Source organism: Pholis gunnellus, assembly GCF_910591455.1.
Source record: "Pholis gunnellus genome assembly, chromosome: 5".
NCBI lineage: Eukaryota > Metazoa > Chordata > Actinopteri > Perciformes > Pholidae > Pholis > Pholis gunnellus.
This window is the reverse complement of record NC_136531.1, coordinates 7,847,553-7,867,225: the sequence shown is the minus strand read 5'-3', so window position 1 is coordinate 7,867,225 and position 19,673 is coordinate 7,847,553. Positions and strand designations below refer to the sequence as shown.

The 19,673-nt window shown below is 41.1% G+C and overlaps 3 protein-coding genes across 3 annotated transcripts; 2 read left to right on the top strand and 1 right to left on the bottom strand.

Annotated features, from left to right (window-relative positions):
• Positions 1-931: 931 nt before the first annotated feature.
• Positions 932-10,343, bottom strand: tapt1b (transmembrane anterior posterior transformation 1b; the record flags this gene model as incomplete). The annotated part of the gene is made up of 14 exons (XM_079158976.1): positions 932-3,373; positions 3,492-3,664; positions 3,770-3,846; positions 3,932-4,000; positions 4,585-4,644; positions 5,635-5,744; positions 5,905-5,985; positions 6,152-6,221; positions 6,311-6,408; positions 6,913-7,048; positions 7,168-7,330; positions 8,251-8,369; positions 8,473-8,603; positions 10,160-10,343. 14 exons carry the CDS (start codon positions 10,341-10,343, stop codon positions 3,120-3,122), a joined length of 1,725 nt encoding a protein of 574 aa, XP_079015102.1. The 3' UTR covers positions 932-3,119.
• Positions 10,344-11,466: 1,123 nt separating this feature from the next.
• Positions 11,467-13,051, top strand: clrn2 (clarin 2; the record flags this gene model as incomplete). Its single annotated transcript, XM_079158964.1, has 3 exons — positions 11,467-11,719; positions 12,485-12,664; positions 12,783-13,051. The coding sequence occupies 3 exons, from the start codon at positions 11,467-11,469 to the stop codon at positions 13,049-13,051; spliced, it is 702 nt and encodes a 233-aa protein (XP_079015090.1).
• Positions 13,052-14,355: 1,304 nt separating this feature from the next.
• lap3 (leucine aminopeptidase 3) lies at positions 14,356-19,517 on the top strand. The gene is made up of 13 exons (XM_079158801.1): positions 14,356-14,531; positions 15,649-15,764; positions 16,232-16,286; positions 16,371-16,476; positions 16,602-16,761; positions 16,876-17,040; positions 17,446-17,604; positions 17,701-17,825; positions 18,026-18,114; positions 18,207-18,309; positions 18,488-18,567; positions 18,670-18,782; positions 19,004-19,517. The coding sequence occupies exons 1-13, from the start codon at positions 14,433-14,435 to the stop codon at positions 19,188-19,190; spliced, it is 1,557 nt and encodes a 518-aa protein (XP_079014927.1). The 5' UTR covers positions 14,356-14,432; the 3' UTR covers positions 19,191-19,517.
• Positions 19,518-19,673: the final 156 nt, after the last annotated feature.

Below are 19,673 nucleotides of genomic sequence, written 5' to 3'. Positions count from 1 at the left end.
AAGAGCGCTCGTGCTCGCTGAAAGCTCGGCCGGGTGCTTCTGTGGCACGCGACACTGTTACATGTTAGCTATTCAAGCAGCGATGGAAAGTATAAGTACAATCACCAAAGTACTGTTTTGAGTTACTTGATTATTTCTTGAATATCTCTCTGTATTTCTACATGACTAGATGTTATAAACAGTCAATTCTAGTCAAAATAAGTTCTCAAATGACCATTTAATTAAAATATTTCTACATCATATATATCTACTGTCACTGTCAGGTATTTCGAGACAACAATAAACTCCAACAATGACCAACTATCATTTGTGAAAAGTCTTCTGAGCATTAGAGGTGAGACAGTGTTATGGTGTATAGAGAGAATCCAACAACATAATCTCAGAGGGTGTCTGTATGTATGAGTTAATGTATGAATGGGAGGGAGGTCATTGCCTCTACACTTAGCAGCTGCCCTTCAGCTCTGAAGTTCATCAGATAGACGGTCAAGGCTATAGTGACATTTTGGCAAGAAACAAAAGGTTTGAGTTCAAAAAGGGGGAAACCCAAAGTTTAGTTAAAAAGCAACACTATAGCCAGTTAAGTCTTTGATGTATCAGCGCTCTCTTTCATCCTCTCACATCTCATAGTCACTTAACACGATACTAGTTTAATGTAAACTTGTGTGTTGACGTAATCAGGGAAACACAAGTCATGTATCCAGAAGTAGATAATTCAACAGTGTTGGACCCTGAAAAAAAAAAAAAACGTCCCCGTGTCTGAATGACTGTGATGACAGAAACCCCCCAAATGTCCATTCAGGGGGGAACAGTGGACTGCAGTGTTTTACCCTCTGAACAGAGCCTGCAGTGACTCCCGCCACTGTTCCTGTTAACCTCTTAAACACACACACACAGTAAAACAGTCACATCACACCACAAGGAGTTACAAAACAAATTCTTGTTTTATTCTCCGTCTACCATGTAGGAAATATGTTACATAAATGGGATGTACATGAAAAAATAAAAAACAATGAAATATCCCATTTATACATATATGTCTTTAGGTAATGAGATCCATTCATGCACTGCAAATGATCTCACACACACACACACACACACATTTATTTTACTGTATTGACTGTCCTCTGGTAGGCCGAGACTTGACCCGTCTGTGCCTCTCGTGTATTACATTTAAGCCAATCATATCTTTGAACAACCCAGAAGGTCCACTAACTGAAACATGATAATAGAAACGTTAATTAAGTGAGTATTGTGAGTTTTTCCTCCTTCCCACCTGTTAACAATTTACATTGTGCAATGCTTATTTGATCTATTGCCCAAGTTGCAACTCCAATTCCTTATCTTCAGAGCGGAAGTGTTATTAAAAGACCTTCTGGGGTATTTCTATTTCACGAAACCTTATGAGCACTGTGGCTCGAATGTAATGAAATGGAGAGAACTTGGGGCAATAGGTTGGACTTGGATCAGTTGGGCTCTTCAGACCACTGTTTAGTCAAACAGTTCCTCCAGCTGCAGCGCCTGAGGACTGTTGGGTACACAAGGATTTGAAAAGAGCTTCTTTCACTAAGCAAAGCCAGCAGCTGATGACCACAATGAGCAATGGCAGCAACCTTTAGGGTTCAAGCCGGACTTTTCCTATTGCTGGGTCCACACAGTGCTGTATGTCATTCAGCCTCATCAGTGTCTCAGCCTTCAGGTATCCTTCAACATTTCACCGTCCTCCATGTAATCGGAATTATTTTTCACTTCACTGTCAAGAGAAAGACTGGTAAAAACATGTTAAAATGATGCTGGTATGCCAGTGCCTCGCACCATGGGTTTGAAATGAAACACAGTGGTGTTACACCAAGACGTGGTTATCTGTCGGCTACATGCTTGGATGGTGAGCGTACACATATAGCATATTGAAGAAAAGAAAAATAAATTCACATAAAAAAAAAAGATACATCATCCAAACGGTTCACTTCAAAATAAATACTTTTGTCTTTACAAACAGGCGCTATCTTATCTTAGTGCTTCAAAGTAACAATATCAAGACAAACAGCTCGATACTAAAACTTCCAAACTTTTTACCCCGTGTCTAAAAGGTAAAGTCGCCTCTGTGACCAGACTGTAACTTCAGCCATGCCTGACGGCTAGTAACTCACTTTAAAATAAAATCCTTTAAAATGTGTGTCTGCAGAGCAAGTGGGAGATTTCAACAATGTGTTGATGTGATTATGAGTCGGCAGAAATACACCGGGCACGGACGCGACGCGCCACAGACTCCGTCTGGCGAGCAGTCGTGTGACAGCTTCACTTTGAGTTTTGGGAATTATATAATGCAGTTGATTATTAACTGGTGCTGAATTAATTAACTGGATCGTTTTAACAACAGGTTCACGAGAATCACTTTGATGCGATTGATTTATTGTAATGTCGCACTGTCTCCGGTACAATGAGGTATTTATTTTAACTATTTTTAAACTGATGTACTTGTTTTTTTTAAGTAGTTTTCGGGCCGTGTATTAAAAAAAAGTCGTGTATAAATAGAGATGAGCAGAGCCACGCCTGCAGCTTCAGTTGATTGTAATGGATGCGCTCCGTCACAGCAGACGTGTGGCGCCTCGGCCGAGCTCCGTGTATTTCGGCCATTACCTGCAGGTCGATTTTAGCAAAAAGATCTGAGATTCTTCATAAAAACTTAGTTTCAAAAACGTTTTGTTCTTTCTAAAAACAACTCTGTACACATATAAGCTTGTGCTTTTGAACACGTACTCGCACAGTCCAGCTGCTGTGTTCCTTAGATCACACAGCGACCCACGTCGCACTATTTCACATGTGCAGTTTTTGTTTCTCTCTTCGCGCTCTGCCCCAGATCTCACAATCGTCGTCACAACCGAGACCCGTCCTCGGAGGCTACTTGGTTCACGAGGTACCGACTGGACCAGACGGAAGCATCTGAAGGGACCTCTGACGCTTTGTAGTAACAGCTTTACGCCTCGGCTGGTTTTGTCAGTAATAAATAAATAAATACTTCAGGGGTATGTCAGGCCTGAGCTCGTGCTCAACGACCCGTGTCTGATCCCTGAACCTTGCTGTTGAGCCAGGACACGCTGACTGCTGGTTTTATGTGGCATTCAGTCTATTCGGTTGCCACAGATGGTGAAGCGGTCTATTTCCAGCAAATCTTTCTTGGGCGTTCGGTGTTCAAGTCTGTCCCCTTCCAGTCCTGTGTTGGCGTTGATGATTTTGCCCTCGTCCTCCTCGTCCGGCGTGGTCAGGAATGCGTCCGAGTCGCTCTTGGGGAGCGTTGGGGCGGAGCTCTCTGCCGTGTTAGCAGGCGGAGAACTGTCTGCAGCCAGTGACGTTTCTCCTTTGTCGGTTGTGGGTTCTAAGAGAGACAAAATAGTAGATATTATTACAAGAAGCAGGGGGAACATCCATCTATCCATTTATCCATTCCGGCTGTATTTAGCCGTTTAGCAACATAGAGATAGAGAAAGTGCCACCTTGCTGTGTTGCAGTGGGAACGTGTTTGGTGCGGTGAGCTCTGGAGTTTGCACGGCTGGAGACAACAGAGGGTGGAGGGTCGAAGAGCTTTTCTTCCATGTTGGCCTCTTTGACAAACGCACAAGACGTCCCCAGCAGAACGATACTGTTGAGCACCTTCAGAGTGATCATCCTGCTCACAAACACACAAAACATGAATATGTGAAAAAACTACATAAGAAACGCCCAAAACACTGCAAATGTGTTCAAAACTTGGAAAAGAGCACTTGACATTTACCCCAGGTAAAACAGCAGCACACACATACAGGAGAGCGAACCCTGGATCTTCACTGAGCTGGTCACTACTCTGATCAACTGAAGAAAGAAACACAAACAAATCATCAGATAAGTGATGAACACACACAATAGCAATAAGATATTTTCATAAGCAGTGACTGACCAGCAGAGCTAGCGGAAGGGGGATGAAGCCCATTCTTCTGGATACCGAGTCACTGTAGTCTGTGTAAGCCTGGAGGCACATTTAAAACATGTTGTCATTACATAGTCATTACATAACAATACTTAATCAAATTAGGACAAAGTAGGAAAGACGAGAGGACATGTCCTCAATATTGTAAATATCAGCGTCTGTCTGGCATTCAGGCTCTAAATAAAAGTTATTAAAATCCTTCTGTTCACACAGCGGTGATTATACCCTTAGTATCTCTGCTTGTATATAGACATTGTCGGTACATTTGAAAAAGTACTTTTATTTTTCAGATATTTAGTCACCTGCAAGACTATAACAGACATTCCCGTCCCTCTAATGCATCTATAAACTATGTCGTCTGTGAGAGCTCAATGCACTGCAACTTTTTGCCTTTTTACATTCTCTTTCAGGAGAATGCCGCATCAGAGTTTGGTTATATAAGAATGATGATATACAGTATTAAAAAAACCACATTATTTTAATAATGTGTTTAAGTATGAATTTAAGTATGAATCTCTTTCCTGTGTCCCCAACAGGTGACCCCACATTGGATCCTGAGCCCAAGTTTGAGAAACAGATTGTAGTTTGGAGACAAATCTGAAATTTGAATTTATTTTACTCACGTTTTTCTGTCGACTGCTGACGAGGTCAAAGGCAAGGCTGGCTCTGTATTCTCCGTAAACCTGGAAAAGGACACAACCGGTAACACACCACTAGTCAGCCAATTTACAAACAGATATACACAGTTATTGATGTTGTTGAAATGTCAGGGGTATCTTGATTATGTTTATCACGTATGTGTTAATATATAGGGAAGGTACAGAATGAATGAAATGAGCCAAATTGAATTTTGATAAAGCCGGCGTAAAAAGACAAAAGCTAAAATGTGCATAGCGTGATTAAAGTGGGTGAGCGTGGATACACAAGAGCTTGAACGCTCGCTGAGTGCGAGTGTGTGATTGGGTTTGACACTTTAGAGATAAAAGGGGTTAATCCCTTCCTGTGGTGTTGGTTTCTGTTACATAAGCAAAGTTACAACTCCTTGAAGGAAATCAAAACAAGAGAGAACAAACCACCAGGTTGTAAAACACAAAACACACCTGGTGTGAGTCAGTGGAGAGGAACAGAATAGAGTCTGTGGAGATTAAACATTCATTCACCTTTGACAAGTAGATCATCTTAACCTTACTGGGTCCACTGACTAGCTTTTCCCTGAGCTTTCGACTGCTGTCTTTGTCGGCGGATCGATTTTTGCTCAGTGTCAAGCAACCACATCCAAAACTGATCAGTGTCATAGTTAGATATCGCTACAAGCTGTTGAACCTCTGCCATCGAATGCTAAAAATCTAACTTTTTCAGGGTCACATAGAGAGTGTGGTGCCACTTTGTCATATTAACTTTTTTGTGTTGCAATATCGATATTTATTAATGACAATACTGTGGCTTTGAGTGTACCGTCAACAAGGTACTGATACAGTACATGGCATGCCTGGCTAACACATGTAGTGACTCAGCTAAAAGCCTGTAAGTACAAAATGGGAAAAAAAAGCCCATTAACTGGACCTTCTTTATCCACCGATTAGGACTGTAAAACGGACCTGTAATAACATTAATACATGTAAACACATCCTGAAGGATAAACTGTGAAAGTATGCACGCAAAGAGGGACTCACATCAGCACTGATGTCATTGAATTTGGTGATGAAGGCGTGCTTCACAACGTCCACGGCCACCTCTGAGGCGATCACCATGATGACATCAGGAAACAGCACCCACAGGTGGTCTAAAAACAACGATAGAAACTGGTCAGTGTCAATAGAACATGAGTTATACATGACAGAGACAGTTCACACTCAGAAGCGTGATGTAACGTCTGTCATATAGATAAAGCAGCGGTGTATATCTCAGTGATGCTACATTATATCAGCGCTGCGTTAGGTTACCAGGGTTCCATGAGAACTGCTCCATGTTTCTCAGACAGACGATGAGCAGGAGGATGTAGTTGGTGAACCTCTCTTTTATGTCTGTGGGAAAAAAACAAAAACAATCCTGGATTAACCTACTTTGAACTCACTGCAGCTGAGCTCAATTCCATAAATTTACCTTGTACCAAATCACCAAGTTACAAAACATCCAGACCGCTGATTTTGCGACGTATTTTTTTTTTTTGGGGTATAATTCAACACTAACCACTGTTGGACATCTGGAAGAGGTTGTTCTTTTCAAACTTCTTGAACACGCTTCCTTTGATCTCTACAAACTGCAACAGAAAAAGAAAATATCATGTCTGAGCTCATGCAGCACGTCCTTTTTAAGCGAGTTAAATGTTTCTGTGTGCATTACACTCACGTTGTTTGACATCATGATGGTGAGCAGGGACTTGTTGTGGGAGTTGAACGCTACGTTTAGAGTGGTGGCCTGAACCATGATGAGGATGGCATGGAGAACTAGACACAAACATTGCTGAGGAAAACATTACACTGAGGGAGAAAATCATGCCGCGTGTTCATTCTGATGTGCATCCACTATAATGTACGTTCCAATAGTCTGAAGTAAAGCTGTGCAACGTTGCAACATTATTGATTCATCAGCAGATTATTTGCAATAAATTGACTCAATGTTTCGTCAATAAAATGCACCACGCAAGTGAAAAATGCCTCTCAAGGCCCAAGTTGACAGCTTTAAATGTCTTTTGTTGTCCGACCAATAGTGTAAAACCTAAAGATGTTTGATTTACTATCACAGAAGACAAGAAGAACAGTAAAAACAAAAAGACTTAATTAACCCATAATTCTTTTCATCTAAACTAAGAAGATCATCTGCCAGTTTACAGTCACAAAATAACATTTTCCTGTCATCGCAGACGGACACATTCTCATGCATGTACTACTACATATGTGTACGCATGTAGGGGAATACATGCGCAGACAGGTCTCTCTCAGTGAGGATACAGACGTAGAGCACAGCCATGAGGAAGTGAGGAATCACACCTATGTGCGCTCTCTTCTTCTCCTTGGGTTCGGTGGCCGTCCAGTACAAAGCGTCCAGGATGTCCTGACCGAATGATGAGAACAGGCGGTCCGCCACCTGACGACACAACAGGGGGAGGCCGAGAGGAGGCAAGAGAGCGGATGAGTTGCTGGCTCACTGTATGCTACGTTCAAGAGCTATACACTTTATTATTGCAGTATCGTCCGTGTGTGTACCTCTAACATGTTGTATATGATGTACAGCTTGATGACAGACTGTCCCCTGATAAGGTGGTACATCATGGAGTAATCCACGTAGCTCATCATGGAGTAACACAGCACCATGATGAAGCCTTTCAGCACATCACACACCTGAGCTGGCTGGAGCAGGCGGGAGCCACTAAAAACACACACAAAAACAAAATTACACACGGAAGACAAGTTCACAGAAGAAGTCTGGAGAAGAAAAAGAAGAAACAGAAGAGGTTATCGTCCGTTTGAACACAATCAGAAGGAGCTCTACTGCCCCCAGGAGGTTAAGAACAGCGATGCATCGATCGCTTCTGTTTCCAAAAGTTGACATTAACACAAGACAGTATTTACCAAATCTGTGTGTATTAATACCAGACTGCAACTAACCATTACTTTCTTATACAACTTTTTTTTAAATTGACCAGTAAATAGTTAATAATAGTAAAATAACAGTTCAAAATTCAAAGAAATTCAATTTACAGTGTTATCAAAATAAGAGAAAAAGGAGCCAATCCTCACATTTGAGGAAGTGAAAACAAGAGTTTTTCGCTTGATAAATGATCTCGACATGACTCAATAATCAACATTGTTTGTTCATTTTGATAGACTAATCATTTTGGTTTGTACCGATGCACAGACACATTCAGACGAAGGGTAAACTTTCCCTTCAGAGCTCAAATATTCAGTCGATCAACTGAAGATTAATATGCAACTTTTTTGGTGATCTCTTAATGGTTTAAGTAGTTCTTTAATAACTAACATTTGATGGTTCCATGTGAAGATTTGATGCTTTATCTTGTAGCACATTACATGAAACTAAATATCTTCATGCTGATTTTGTTTTAATGAACATTTTTTACTATTTTCTGATGTTTTTAAGACTCAACAATTCAGAGAAATTAGGCAAAATTAATGATAGTTGCAGTCTCCCTTTATGACATAATTGGTCTTTGTTGAAAGACCTAATTTGGGTGTATATTCAACTCTATGAGCGGTTTAATGTGGCCAATGATCAATTCAAGAAATGTATTTTAATTTGCATCCCTAATACCCAAATATATACTTCACCTGAGGCCACAGCAAGGCAACGTGAGGAGCCGTAAAAGGGCCAGAATCACCCTGAGGGGCAGCAGGGTGAACACGTAGAGAAAGGCATCCAGACAGAGGAAGAAGCCGAATGTCATCAACTAAAGAGAGAGAGAGAACGAGAGTCAGACACATAGAAGGAGAATATTCATGTATCTGTGACTTGTACAAAGACATCTCTCAGTAAATTGTTGGCGTGTTTACCTTCTCCAGCTCTTTGGGGATGCGGAGGCAGGTGTAGACCCTCTCTCTGCGCTCGGTGTATTTGGCCTCGTTGTGTTCCAGGAAGTATCCTCTGGTCAGCTCAGTGGTTATAAATCTGACCAGAGACAAGTCTAGAGCCAGAATTGGGGAAGAAGGCAAAGCATTAAACACACACAAACACACACACACACACACACACACACAGATATTTGCTACCTTCTAAGGGAACTTCACATGCCAATGATGTGTCACACCTTAGTGATAACACATTACTACAACCCCAGAACGCTTTGATGACTTCATTCACAGGTTAGCAGCAGGTGCCTGTATTCTCACTGCAAAGAAAAGGAGAGTCCTTCGCTTCTAATAAACCATATACATTTGCATTGATAAGAAATATCTTCACCATATGAGCAGACATATGTTGAAGAACAAACATTACACCCATGTGTCATTGCTGAACATCTCATTCAAAACCATAAACCTGCTGCTGTAACAGCCTTCACTGAACTGGTGAAGTTTTCCAAAGAATCTTTGATCCAGGCTGATGTTGGGTGATAAGTACCAGCTCACAGTTGAGGTTGAAATTCATCCCCAAATTGTTGAATGAGGCTCAAGTTCTTCTACACCAAAGTGCGAAAAACGTTTCGTTATAGGGTTCGCTGCCCTTGTCCATTGTTGGAAGACCACTTTTGTCTAAAATAGGATTGTGTCCTGCAGCATATTTAGGGTCACAGCATCAATCTTATTTATCGAAGTCAAAATGTATTATGTCTGGGAGTACTACTGAGCCTGTGAAAACAGTTATATAATGCTTTTAATGGCACTAAAGGAGCTTTCTCCTCTCTGGTTATTATATCAGGTTGGGGCTCAATTCTAAACTTTTCAGCCTGCATTATGACATGAGGAGTTTGACATATGTGGGTGTTTACTAAGAAAGAAAGGTCTAATTGAAAAGCTATATCAAGTTGAATTATGGAAAGAGTAGAAATCAAACATTTTCCAAAGGTTGACACATAGAGGGTAAAGAAAGTCAGGTTATTTATCCCCTGTGCTTTTCCTACTATGTGAACTCAACATGTTTGATTTTAAACGGCCTATTTTGACCGCTCTCTTTGATTCAGTCCCTTTCAACCTTTATGGAAGTGCAGGACTAAATCATTGAAGTGCTTTAGTGAGAACCAAGAAGCCTAGTCAACCGTGACAAGCAGCCCCGGGCCAAAAGAACACAATGTGAAGATAGGTGTCCACATACTTCAGTCCGTACTATTTAACGTTACCCAGTCAGCAGCACTTCTGAATGCGCCTGTGCAGAGACATAGAGACACAGCACGTCTTTCTTTGACGGGAAAGCAAAACTGGCCTATTTGACTCGTGCGTGTTTACATGCAGCAGTGTAATTATTTGCATGAATAACACAATACATTATGCCACATAACGTAACTTAAACGTTACTCAAAATGCAAACTCGGGAGCAGCGCCCAAAGCTGCAGAGACTCAGTAACGTTAACTGTTGACTGATTGAGATTGTAAATGCGTACTCGCGCAACAGATCACCACGTATAGAGTGCAGTGATGTTATCAAACCAAACACTGGTTTGTCAGCAACGTTGAATAAAAAACAATCCTTCCAGCAGCTAGCTAGCGCTGTCAAACTGTGTGCTGTAACATCGAGGCTAGCTCTCACCTGACAGGTTGCGTTTCTTGCCCTTACTGCCGCCATTTTTATCGTTAAACCCCAACGTCTCTGTGACTCCGTCTTTCTCCTCGTTCTTCTCTGTTTGGGCAGCGTTCGCGCCTCTCTCCCTGTCCTCCTTCTCCTTCTCCTGCTCCTGCTCCTCTCCCAGACCTGACGATAGCGAGTCCGCCATCTTCACCAAACGGTCTCATCTGATGAACTGAGCGGCTGACATCTGCGTCACACGCTCTGACGTCATTACGTCTACTACACGGTGGTACCACCAGAGTCGTATAAAGAAGACAGTCGCGTCAACGTTGACTTCAGATAGTTCCTGGAAGTACTTGGCGGGCAATTTGAATGCGTAGATATTGGTATAAATCTGTATAGAGAGACAGATCTAGTAGTCAATAAATTAATTGATTTACAATATTAATACAGAGCAACGACATATGTAGTGAGATCAATTTTAGAATTTTGAACATTTAGAAAAAGGACAATATCAATACAAAAGCACTCCATTATAAATAAGCAGAACAATAAAAGGATTATAAACGATAACACAACAATAACAATATAAAAGTACAAAAATATCCTTCGTGAGTAATGTATGATGAAGTGCCGTAGCTGCATGCCCTTTCAATGGAGAAAATGTAATGCAGTCACATATAAACTGCCCTATAGTTAGAAAACCTTTTAATTGTTTTCGCTCCTGCCCCATAGACAGCCTGAGTCCACCACTGCTCGATATAGTGCTGGAGTAAATGAAGCCTACTACATTACTTTACACCACGAATTGCAGATAACCCTTAATGAATAAGTGGATGGTGCAAGAATGAGAGATGCTTTAGGACTATAAACCCGAGTCTAAACTCATTGGCCCATGTGTTTCATACTCTGACCCGACCTTTAGGGTGTTACAGAGCACCCCATCAGTCTTTCTGACGCCATTAACTACGCTTGCAGGATCTTATTAACACCAATCGTGATACATTTCCAGACAGCAAAGGTTAATTCGTCCGCTGAATAAAGAGGAGAGTGCAGAGGGAGGGACTCAGGCGCACTGAGGAGGGATAGAGTTTCTCCCGGTAACGGATCTCTTTGACCACCATAGATTCGGTTTCTCCTCCTCTGTGGACTCACATAACAAATACACGCGACATTTTACTCAGAGAAATAACTATTTACCCGATTATGATTAATTTCCTCTTTTTTTTTAACAAACTATAGAATAAACTCATGGTGATCGCTGAGTGCGCTGCGCGATCGCTGCCCGGCGTCGTGTTACCTTGCTCGGGGCACCATGGGCTCGTGAGATGCCTTCGCTGTGGAAACGGATAACCTTCTCGGTGGCCTCGGTGCTCTGTGTCGGCTCGGTGGTGCTCCTGGTCGTGGCCTTGTCCACGGAGCGGTGGGTCACCGGACGGATCCTGTGTAAAACCGGGGCGGAGATAGTGAACGCGTCCCACCCGGAGCTGGAGCAGTTCATCGGGGACATTTACTACGGCTTGTTCCAGGGAGGAAAGACCAAGAAGTGTGGGCTCGGCAACAGGCGCTCCAAGATATACAGTAAGATCAAATACTGCTCTCCCTTAATTTATTACAATACTAGATAGACTACACACAAAGTATATACAAATATTATTGAACAAAGAAATGTATGTCTCGAAATATAAAAAAATAAAGATCAAATATCTAATATTATGAAATACCATGAAATTGCAAAATAATGCAGTCAAAAATGGACATTTATTATTCAAAGTGGATTGTTTCTTTAGATTCTCATTACAGACAGACTATTCTTCCTGAGGTGTGTGTTTTTAACAGTGACAGTGACACATATAACATTTAATATCCATATGCAGATGGCACAGCATGATATTATCACATTTAATAACCAACAAAGCAAACTTGCAACCTATTTTAAGAGCAAACAAGTCCTGGAAATCACAAAGCTTTCAAACACACCAGATATATCAGGCTGAATTTGGGGAAAAATGTGTACAAATTGATGCACAAGACATGTTGAATATGTCTATTTGATGAAATAGCACAGTCTTGGGTTGAGTATTTAATTAAATGTAAACTTATATAATAGAACATATATAACATTATACTATCAGACAGTAGAATAAAATGCATTTTTCCAGCCTTAAAGCATTAAGGGAGAACTGTATATGTAGGGCTTATCTCACCAATCTCTTATTGACTTAAATATCATAATAAACATATAAAATTATATAATATCTTCACATCTACACATAAGCTCCTAAGCTGCATCCACATTTTGCTTCATTCTGCTTTGACTTTTTCATGTGCTTCTTCTCTGTCTAGTTTTCCCAAAGCTTGTGCGGGCGTTGAATGGCGGCCTTCACATGATGGTAATCCTGTTCCTGCTGGTGGCTGTGGGTTTCGCACTGGTCAGTCTGTCTTTCTGCATATATAACGCACGCAAAGTTCCCTACCAGAGCATCAAAGGGCACAAAGGCCTCTACCTGTGGAACTTCATTGCTGGTGTGTGAGGCAACTTTTACTCTTTCCCTCAGAATCTCCCTCAATTGTTGATGGTTTTTTTCCTTGCTGGCTTCACTTCCTGGTGCTTCTGAACTTCACCTCTCTATTTTTCTTCCAGCTCTTTTCGGTGCCCTGGGCGTGCTGTGTTTCCTGGCAGCCGTGAGGCACCACAGTCTGACCGAGCGTTTAGCCAATCATCGGGAGAACCTCTTCGTGCTGGTTGTTCTGGACGACAGCCTGGACTGGTCCTTCTGGCTGGGTGTGGGCAGCATTGCGACTCACTTTGCCGTCTGTGGAGTGGTTGCAATGAGTCGGATCAAACTGCCTAAACCGGAGATCAAGAAACCCGAAGAACCCACCGTCTCTGCTCTGGACCTGCTCTATTGAAGGACCAACCGAGGAGCATTTACATCACCGGTGGTTGACAGGAGGAAACCACAATGACTGACAGCAGAGTGAAACCAGCACTGTGCCAGTGCCAAGAGTCCTGCATCCCAAACGTACCCTTTGCATTCTGGACATCATGTGCTGGATATATTCTGTCTATAGCCGCAAAATGTAAATATATCATTATTGTTTTCATTATATGTATAGAATGTCATTAATTGATCTGTTTTTCAGTCACTTTATGGTTCACTTAAAGTCTCCAGTCTTTGTTTGAGATTTTAAGTTTTTTTTAATAGTAATTATTCTTGATCCCTGATAGAAATTGTACAGCTATGCATGATGATTTTCTTTCACAGGGAGTTGTGGGTTTATGTGTACAATCAATACATCAATACATCGATAAATAGAATGAGATTTCTAGTTATCAATTGATTCTATTCCCTTTTATTTACTTTATGTTGGTCATAAAAGGTCCCTCACATCTGGAGAAGTCAGCTGTTACAAAGAAAAAGGTCACTCTGGCCATCATTTAAATAACTTGTATTACATTTAATAGATTGGTTATAATTTCCTGGACATTAACACACTAATATTTACAAAAGAAATGAATTAAATAATTATAGTTGAAGTACGTGTTTGTGTTTTATTGTTGTTATTATCTCCTAATGACCTGAAGCTTTGTCTTTTATCTTTTATTTGCTCTCTACAGTAATATTATAATATCTAAACTTGCAAATATCAGTTTCACGACCAGTGAGGATTTCCTTATAATATAAATATACTGTATGATGTCAGTGAAAAAGAAACATCTACTGACACCTTTGTCTCTTGGAAGAAATAATTGTCAAAACAGTGCAAATTAATTTTAAGTATACGATTTAAATTATGTGACATTTTGAATCTGAATTAGACAGAATGCACACATATGCTTATAAAAGTGGAGATTATTTGAATTACTGCTAGGAAGTTAATTTATTCCAGAGGATCAATACGTTTTATATTAATCTACAAAAAATACATTAGCATTTACTTATTGATTATATGTTGTATTATTTATCTGATTGTGAAGTTGTCAGACAAGAATATGGAAGTAAGTATTTAGAATAGTACTTGAGTAAATGTACTTCGTTACTTTCCATTAGTGGTCAACTGATGGTTTATGTCACTATTTGTCTCTTTAGTTGTTAGGCTGCAGCTGATTCAAAGCCTCCTGCAGCTTCTCACTGCTGCCGCCATGTGGCGACACAATGACCACCTTAGTCGCTTTGTGGTGACGTATGAGAACGCGACGGTGTCAGGTCGATTGACTCTTTGCACATGTATGCGACCTCTGCATCTCTGAGTTAATAGTTTGTTTCGGGGGTTTATACATGTACAACAGATGACAATGCTTCTTTTGAGGAGAACCGTGCAGACGGCGGTGCGGACAAAATACTGCAGGTCATTTTCTGCGTCACAGACTCACCTGAACGAGAGAAAAGTAAGTAGCCGTTAGCCGTTAGCCTGTCAAACATTAGCTGACAGATAGTTTGTTACATCAGTGACTCTCACAGGATTCATCAGCACTTCACACTGGATCTCAGAGGTTTTAACACTTTAAGATAATTTATTGGTGTGTGTGTGTGTGTGTGTGTGTGTGTGTGTGTGTGTGTGTGTGTGTGTGTGTGTGTGTGTGTGTGTGTGTGTGTTTGGATAGTGTTTTTATTTATAAGAGCATCAGTGTGTGTTTGTGTGGGTGTGTTTGAGAGTGTCAACAACTGTTGATGTACAAGTTACTTCCAGTCATCAGCCACTCAGTCTTTAATTAGCTTCAAATATGCATTTCACAGTACATTTCAAACACATAAAGAATTTAATGTGCTTTACATTTAAATTGTCAAAGAAAAGCATGAGCATGTCGTTTAAAAATAAAAAGCAATAAAACCAGAGAAAAATGAATGGAGTTTGAAATAAAGAGCAATGTGATTTTACAATTTAGATGAAATGAAATAAGGTAAACAAAATAAAAACAAGTGGCTGGACCAGAAACACAATTACAGTGCAGTAATTAGTAATAAGTTGCCCCTAATGTAACAAAGGAAATCGAAATGCAGCAGAGAAACCAATCAATCAAAGGTGCATGAGAACAAGTTTTTAATTTAGGTTTTAAAGTGGCTAAAGTTTGAGATCAGCATAGTAGATAAAAGCAGCAGTTTTGTTCTGACTCAAGGTACAACAGCTGAATGCTTCCTTGAGATCAAAAAATGTATTTGATGTGAAGAGTTGCATCCATGGCGTACATTTAGAGTTTAGAAAAAAAAATGCATCAAATATGATAGCTCATTGCATAACAGTAACACAACTAGTCGGTGTAATCTGTGAGGTTTGTGGTGAAACTGACAAGAACTTTGAGCTATCAACAGCCTGATGACCAATACATAAAATAGGCGCAGTGCTGATGTCGATTGATTCGCCACAATAACACAAACGTGGGGGTCACAAGCAAGCACAGTAGTTTATTTTTCTTATTAGGACGAGAGCCATTGATATGTTAACTGACAGAATTATAGATTGATCGGTTTGTGGGTTCCTTTTCCTTTGTTCGTGTGTGTCTGCAGGGTCTGGTGCTGGGAGTGTTTGAGAAGGAGGGAGAGGAGGGCGGCCTTCATCTCACCGAAGCAGCTGCAGGTTTTGACCAAAATCTTTCTGGGAAACTTTCTGAACTTCTGAAAATGTAAGTCTGTGATATCTGTGAGCTGTCAGTACAAATCTTGTTATGTGATGATAACAATAACAGTCTTGTACAACAGTCCTGCAATGAATCCTCTCTTCAATAAAGTTATTACCAGTTTTTAATGAAACTCTTTTAGGGAGTTGTTGATTTACTGTCATCCATCTGTATACAGTGCTGTATACAGTTTACCTGGTCAGAACAAAACAATGAATGATGCAACATTCAGACTAAACATAAGGCGCAAACAGCAAAATTGGACTACAAATTGCATTTTGTTTTGCAACCCTGTTAGTGAAACCTTCCAAAAACACACATAAAGGGCAGGTCAAATGGTAGAAATATAAGTAATGTAAACAAGACAGACAAAAACCATACTGATGCATTCCTGGATACCACGTTAACACCGTGTCTCTGTCTAATCTGTTGCATAGTTGGTTAATAATCTGGTTTTGTTTTGCTCTCTCCAGCTCTGGACCGTCTCTCAAGAAAGGCAAAAGCAGAATATTTTATGGAATCGACAAGGTAACAAGAAGTGACCTTAGAATAAGACAAACCCGGTCTCTTGACAACGTCGGAGTAATTCAATCTTCCCTGTGTCTTCTCCAGGACTTCCCGTGTGTCGCAGTAGTCGGGCTGGGTAAGACCAGTGCAGGTGTGTGTGGATCAGAAAACTGGGACACCAGCAAAGAGAACATCAGACAGGCAGTGTCAGGTAAGACACACGTCTCTGCTTGTACGGGCAAATATTTCCATTTTGTGCAATGTAGTGGCATCTTTTCTTATCTTACTTGAGTTACTACCTGGCTGATATCTGCGTATTTGTCTGTGTATGTTCAGTTGGCTGCCGGCTGCTTCAGGACCTGGAGGTGAACCATGTGGAGGTGGACGGCTGCGGTGATGCCCAATCAGCAGCAGAAGGCGCCGCTCTGGGTTTGTTCTATTATGACCAACTCAAATCCAAGAAGAAGACCAAAGTAACCACACAGCTTCATGGAAGGTAGACTAACAAATGAGCTGTAGCATAAAGCCGGGGCGTTTATTACACGTTATTACACATGTACACAGCGTCATGCTAACGTATACATATATATGTGTGTGTGTTTGTTCTTAGTTCCGACTCGGCCGGGTGGCAGAAAGGAGTCATGTATGCAGATGGCCAAAACCTCGCACGGCTACTCATGGAAGCTCCCGCCAATCACATCACTCCTACTGCTTTTGCCAACACCATCGAAGAGAAATTAGCGCTGCATACTGAACGAGTCACAATATATAAGAGGTCTGTGAATCATTCATCATTACTGTAGTGTCCCAATTATGTCAGTACTCAGAAAACAACAACAAAGCATGCGGACATGTGAAATACAGAACATTATTTTGATTTGTCGCATTGTTGAAGGGTGTCTTAGACGTGTCTGCTCTTTAATCGTCCGAGTTAAGGCATTTTGGGACACGTAAATGAACGGCTTCTTATAGTGTTGCCAGATGTTGGACAACATTTTACATTTTTGCCCTTTAGACCAAGTGATTATCAACCAGAAAACAATGTAACAATTTATATAAACTATTCTTGATAGAAGTTCAATCGAAATATTCTATCACTTAAAACAAGGTCTTCTCTGATTATTGATCCTTTTTTTGCAGCCTGAAGAGTTTTTGTCTAATAGTTCCTGTGTTTCTGTAGATCTCAGGCCTGGATAGAGCAGCAACAGATGGGAGCATTTCTCAGTGTGTCTAAAGGCTCAGAAGAGCCCCCTGTCTTCCTGGAGCTACATTACAATGGTTCTCCTGACAGCAAGCAGGCCCCACTGCTCTTAGTGGGCAAGGGCATCACCTTTGACAGGTAAATTATAATAATACACACTCAAGCCCATTGACTCACATACAAAAAAAACGTTACAAAGCTCACATTAATGCTGTTTTGGCTCCTCCTTGGTAGCGGTGGTATTTCTCTGAAGCCGTCTCCTTCTATGGATGCGATGAGAGCTGATATGGGGGGAGCTGCCACTGTGTGTGCGGCTATCGTCACAGCAGCAGCTCTGAAACTACCGGTCAACATTATTGGTAAACGTTTTGACAATATGGATCCTTCAACTTCATTATTTTCTACCATAGATTATAAATGACACAATCTATAAATATCCAGAGTCCATAAAACCCCACGATTGACTTAAATCACTGCATGTACTTATTATTGATGTTGTAATGATTAATTGAAAACAAATTTCTTAACCTGTCTGTTTCCACTGGTTGTAATAAACCAGGTCTGGCGCCCCTGTGTGAGAACATGCCCAGTGGAAAAGCTACTAAACCAGGAGATGTTGTCACGGCCAAAAATGGAAAAACAATCCAGGTGGGTGGAATGAACCTTTACGTGAGTGTGATACGTTTGTGCACTTATACGTGTGTATACAGAGAAACAGGTTTTATTGTCGTTTTGTTCAGGTTGATAATACAGATGCAGAGGGCCGACTGGTTCTCGCCGACGCACTGTGTTACGGACACACTTTCAACCCCAGAGCCATCGTCAATGTTGCTACGCTAACAGGTGGGATTTATTACAGTGGGTTTATTTACAAAGTGACAAGAAACAACTGTTTGTTTTTAAATCTTTACATCATATTTACATCATGTTATGAGACTGTTTTTTAACTTTCGTTTTGTAATAATAATAAGATATGCAAATATAATTTGTAAGTTTTAAACTGGCTTTTTTTGTCTCCAAGGTGCGATAGATGTAGCTCTTGGCTCAGCTGCAACTGGAGTGTTTACAAACTCTGACTGGCTCTGGCAGCAGCTGCACAAGGTACTGTGTATGCACAATAAACATACTCGCAACCTCTCAGTCCATCAGCTCCTGTGTTGACTAATGGTGTGCGTGTGTCTGTGTACATGCGTGTGTTTGCAGGCTAGTGTTGTGACAGGTGACAGAGTGTGGCGGATGCCTCTGTTCCAGCACTACACCAGACAGGTGACTGACAGCCAGCTGGCTGACCTCAACAACGTCGGCAAGTACAGCCGGTAAGTATCTCGCTACACTAAGTGAGTGCCTGAAGACATCAGAGGAGTCCAGATTCTTCATTCGTGTCTAACCGAACCGAACAATATAACCATATTAGAGTGTTGAACACTTAGACATGAGTCTGGATGTTTTGCCTGAATTAGTTGAGAACAGGACCCAGGAGTGTTCCCATGGCTTTATTTACCTGAATCTCACCGCGTGTCTTTGGTCATCTTTCTAGTTCCGGCGGTGCATGCACAGCAGCTGCATTCCTGAGAGAGTTCGTCACAGCTCCTCATTGGGCCCATCTGGACATTGCAGGTGTGATGAGCAACAAAGATGAAGTTCCCTACCTGAGAAAGGGCATGTCTGGAAGACCAACACGTACACTGGTGGAGTTTGCTGCCGGATTGGCCCACACTGGCTGAGAGATGGACACAAATAGCAGATCGGACACAAGACTCTCTGACTGTGAGCTGCTTCTATTCAACCCTGATCTCTCAGCAATGGCCAGGTTTAGAAGTTGAAAATGGACAATATTGTATCCATTGAAGAGCTCAGAAAATGTTGGCAGGGATTCATTGCTGTATTTTTTTAACCCAACGTGACTGCTTTGATGTTTACATACAGCTAATGCATCAATGTAAGAGGCCACAATGTAATACAGGTCCGGTGGATCCCCACACTGTTGTGATTTCAGCTAAAAACAACTGGAACTTTATAGTTCACATAATTTATATGTCGTAGAAAATAAACTCTATAATGAATTATGTGTGTGACACATTTGTAATCTCTATAGCTCGCACCCTGGCTCACACTCAAACATACCCAAACATTACACCCTTATGTGATTTTTGAACACCTCATTCCAGAATCATGGGCATTAATGTGCTGCTGTAACTGCATCCACT